Consider the following 2402-nt stretch of genomic DNA (forward strand, 5'->3'; position numbering starts at 1 on the left):
ATTCCATAAGAGACAATCACAAAGCTCATCAGTTCAATGCCAAAAAGAGTTTCTGAATTAAACACTGCAAAGGGAATGTCAACTAAATACTAAAGTATGTAGTCCTACCTATCGATTACATTTCAATTGTTCACTTTAGGTATTAGATAAAAAAATTTTGAAAATCAAAGGTGTCTATTTACTTCCTGCATGTCTGTGTATAAAATTTTGAATTTAGTTCACGGACCTCCAGTACTACCTATGCGGACCACATGTTGGGAACCGCTGCTATAGTCAGTGGAGATAGATGATAAAAATATTTTATTCAAGAAGTTTGAGTCATTCTAAGAACGTAAAAGAAATCAAACTCATCAACAAGGAGGACAACTTGAACAGCTTTGACAACAACCTACTTCAGCAGAAAGGTTGACACAGGAATCTTTAAGTCATTGCAATTCCTCAGAACTCACTGACAAAATACATTCCTAAGTTTCTTATAATCTAATGGATCCAGTGCCCGTTACTTTATAGTTCAAAATCAATTTTGATTGAGCGCATCTTTCAGAAAGTTAGTTCAAATTTATTATCTACATTTAAGGCATACGATACTATCAAGGACTTCGTTATCTACTTACCCTACACTATTAAGATGATATATGGGAGATTTGGCAGTTATTTATTGCAGATCAAACGGCTAAGTAGAGGAGTGTTTTGTAGTGGATTTAGGACAAACCAATCACCCTATTAAAATGAATACCCAGAGAAGTTGAATTTAAAAAATCAATCAAATTTATGAGCTGTACTCCCCTGTTGTGTCTATTTAACCACATCTGTTATATAGCTAAACAGAACCATTGGAGACCACACAATGATGGTGTGACGATAAAACTGCGAATTTTGGTTAGTAGCAACACAACAGCGATTTATTCGATAGGGAGGCTCGTCCTTTTTCATGATTTAATATATATATATATATATATATATATATTGACCCAGAAGCGGCAGGTCATCAACGAATTATTTCTTTTGGTTAATCTCACTTTTCATTACAAGACACTAATAGAGCAATATTTTCAAACGGATTACTTTCAAAAAATAATTATTAGAAAGTGAATTTTCATTTTTCTAATACAAACTTACATTTTGTATTCACAGAATTATAACGATCAAAAGCAGAAATGTAAATAATGCCGCAAAACTTGAGAATTGGGGTTTGTAGTGCTTGCAGAAAAATTTACTCTGAATGCTAGGGACACTTGTATAAATTAGATCTAAGATGTTGTGTAATGATGGATCAGCCCCAATAGAGGAGACTTACAGGTTTCGACTGTTTTAATTTAGGGGTGTGTCCGACAATGCTAGAGGATATATACAGGAGTCATCCTTGATGGCCGTAGTATATAGACGAAGTGAAAGTCAACTGTTAAAAGAAAATCCACAAATGGTGTGACAGGTTAGGAATAGAAAGTTGTAGCGGAACTCTCTCAAGTAGTCCTGCTACATAGTCATTGAAAATAGGTTGTATATTAACCAACAAATAACAATGACAATATTTTGTCATTGTTACAACCTCTGTACACTGGATTAAATATCTCCTTAGTGATGCAGTTACTCCGGATTTAATTTTAAAAAATCCTAATCTATTCTTTGATGCCGTCATTGAATTAAAGATTTCATAACAATTAATGATTACGAAATGACTTCGTAATGAGATATTTCTAAATGAAAATAAAACGGTAAATAACTCAATATTCTAACAAAATCCAATACCACAGTGGTATTAATACATTTGAAGAAGAGTGTTAAAAATGTGAAAATATTTTTCGACAAAACTTTGTTTGTTTAAATGTCTTTTTAACATTCTATGAATTAAGCTTCCACAACATGTCTTTTTAGATTTTACAAATGTTTACATCACTTAGAAAGAACCAAACTAGGATGACACATTATGCAATTTAAAGTATTTTCAAAATGGGACCATTTTAATCCCAATTTAAAAGGATTTTTTGTCTTTTAAGTGGCCTGATTTTCCCTGCTTATCCCTTCTCAGCCAGACATAACTGTGTTTGTTTTGTGAAGTTGACCGACGGAGTAAGTAACGTTTTGTATCAGGGAATCTGATTGGTCTCCATATCATCCTTAAATCCAATCAGCTCGGAGCTGTCTAAAGTGCCATGTCAACCTCAACTATGGCGCCTGACATATTGTTATGTTAGTTCAAAGTCGCTGAAGATTTTGGGATATTTTCACATTTCTAACAAGTTTATGTGACTTTTTTTTTCTATATATATATTTTTTTCATTTTGAATCATGACTTCACTTCATTTTGTCGTCCATCCATTACCAGGAACAGATGATCAACTCAATGACAGGTAAAACAATAAAACAACTAAAGTAAACCATACGTGTTAGAGCCATATATA

At 32.9% G+C, this 2402-nt stretch overlaps 1 protein-coding gene across 6 annotated transcripts in view; it reads left to right on the top strand.

Annotated features, from left to right (window-relative positions):
• Window positions 1-2143: 2143 nt before the first annotated feature.
• The window catches only part of LOC106867186 (E3 ubiquitin-protein ligase UBR5), an 80339-nt gene continuing 80080 nt past the window's right edge, over window positions 2144-2402 (top strand). For 5 of the 6 annotated variants that reach the window (XM_014911985.2, XM_052966668.1, XM_052966669.1 and 2 more), the window contains exon 1: window positions 2144-2351. In XM_014911985.2, coding sequence (XP_014767471.2) covers window positions 2290-2351 — 62 coding nt within the window. In that variant the 5' untranslated portion in view covers window positions 2144-2289. The remainder of the gene's footprint in view (window positions 2352-2402) is intronic. The other variant, XM_052966667.1, reaches the window with a different exon arrangement.

Source organism: Octopus bimaculoides, chromosome 3, assembly GCF_001194135.2.
Source record: "Octopus bimaculoides isolate UCB-OBI-ISO-001 chromosome 3, ASM119413v2, whole genome shotgun sequence".
NCBI classification, from domain to species: Eukaryota; Metazoa; Mollusca; class Cephalopoda; order Octopoda; family Octopodidae; genus Octopus; species Octopus bimaculoides.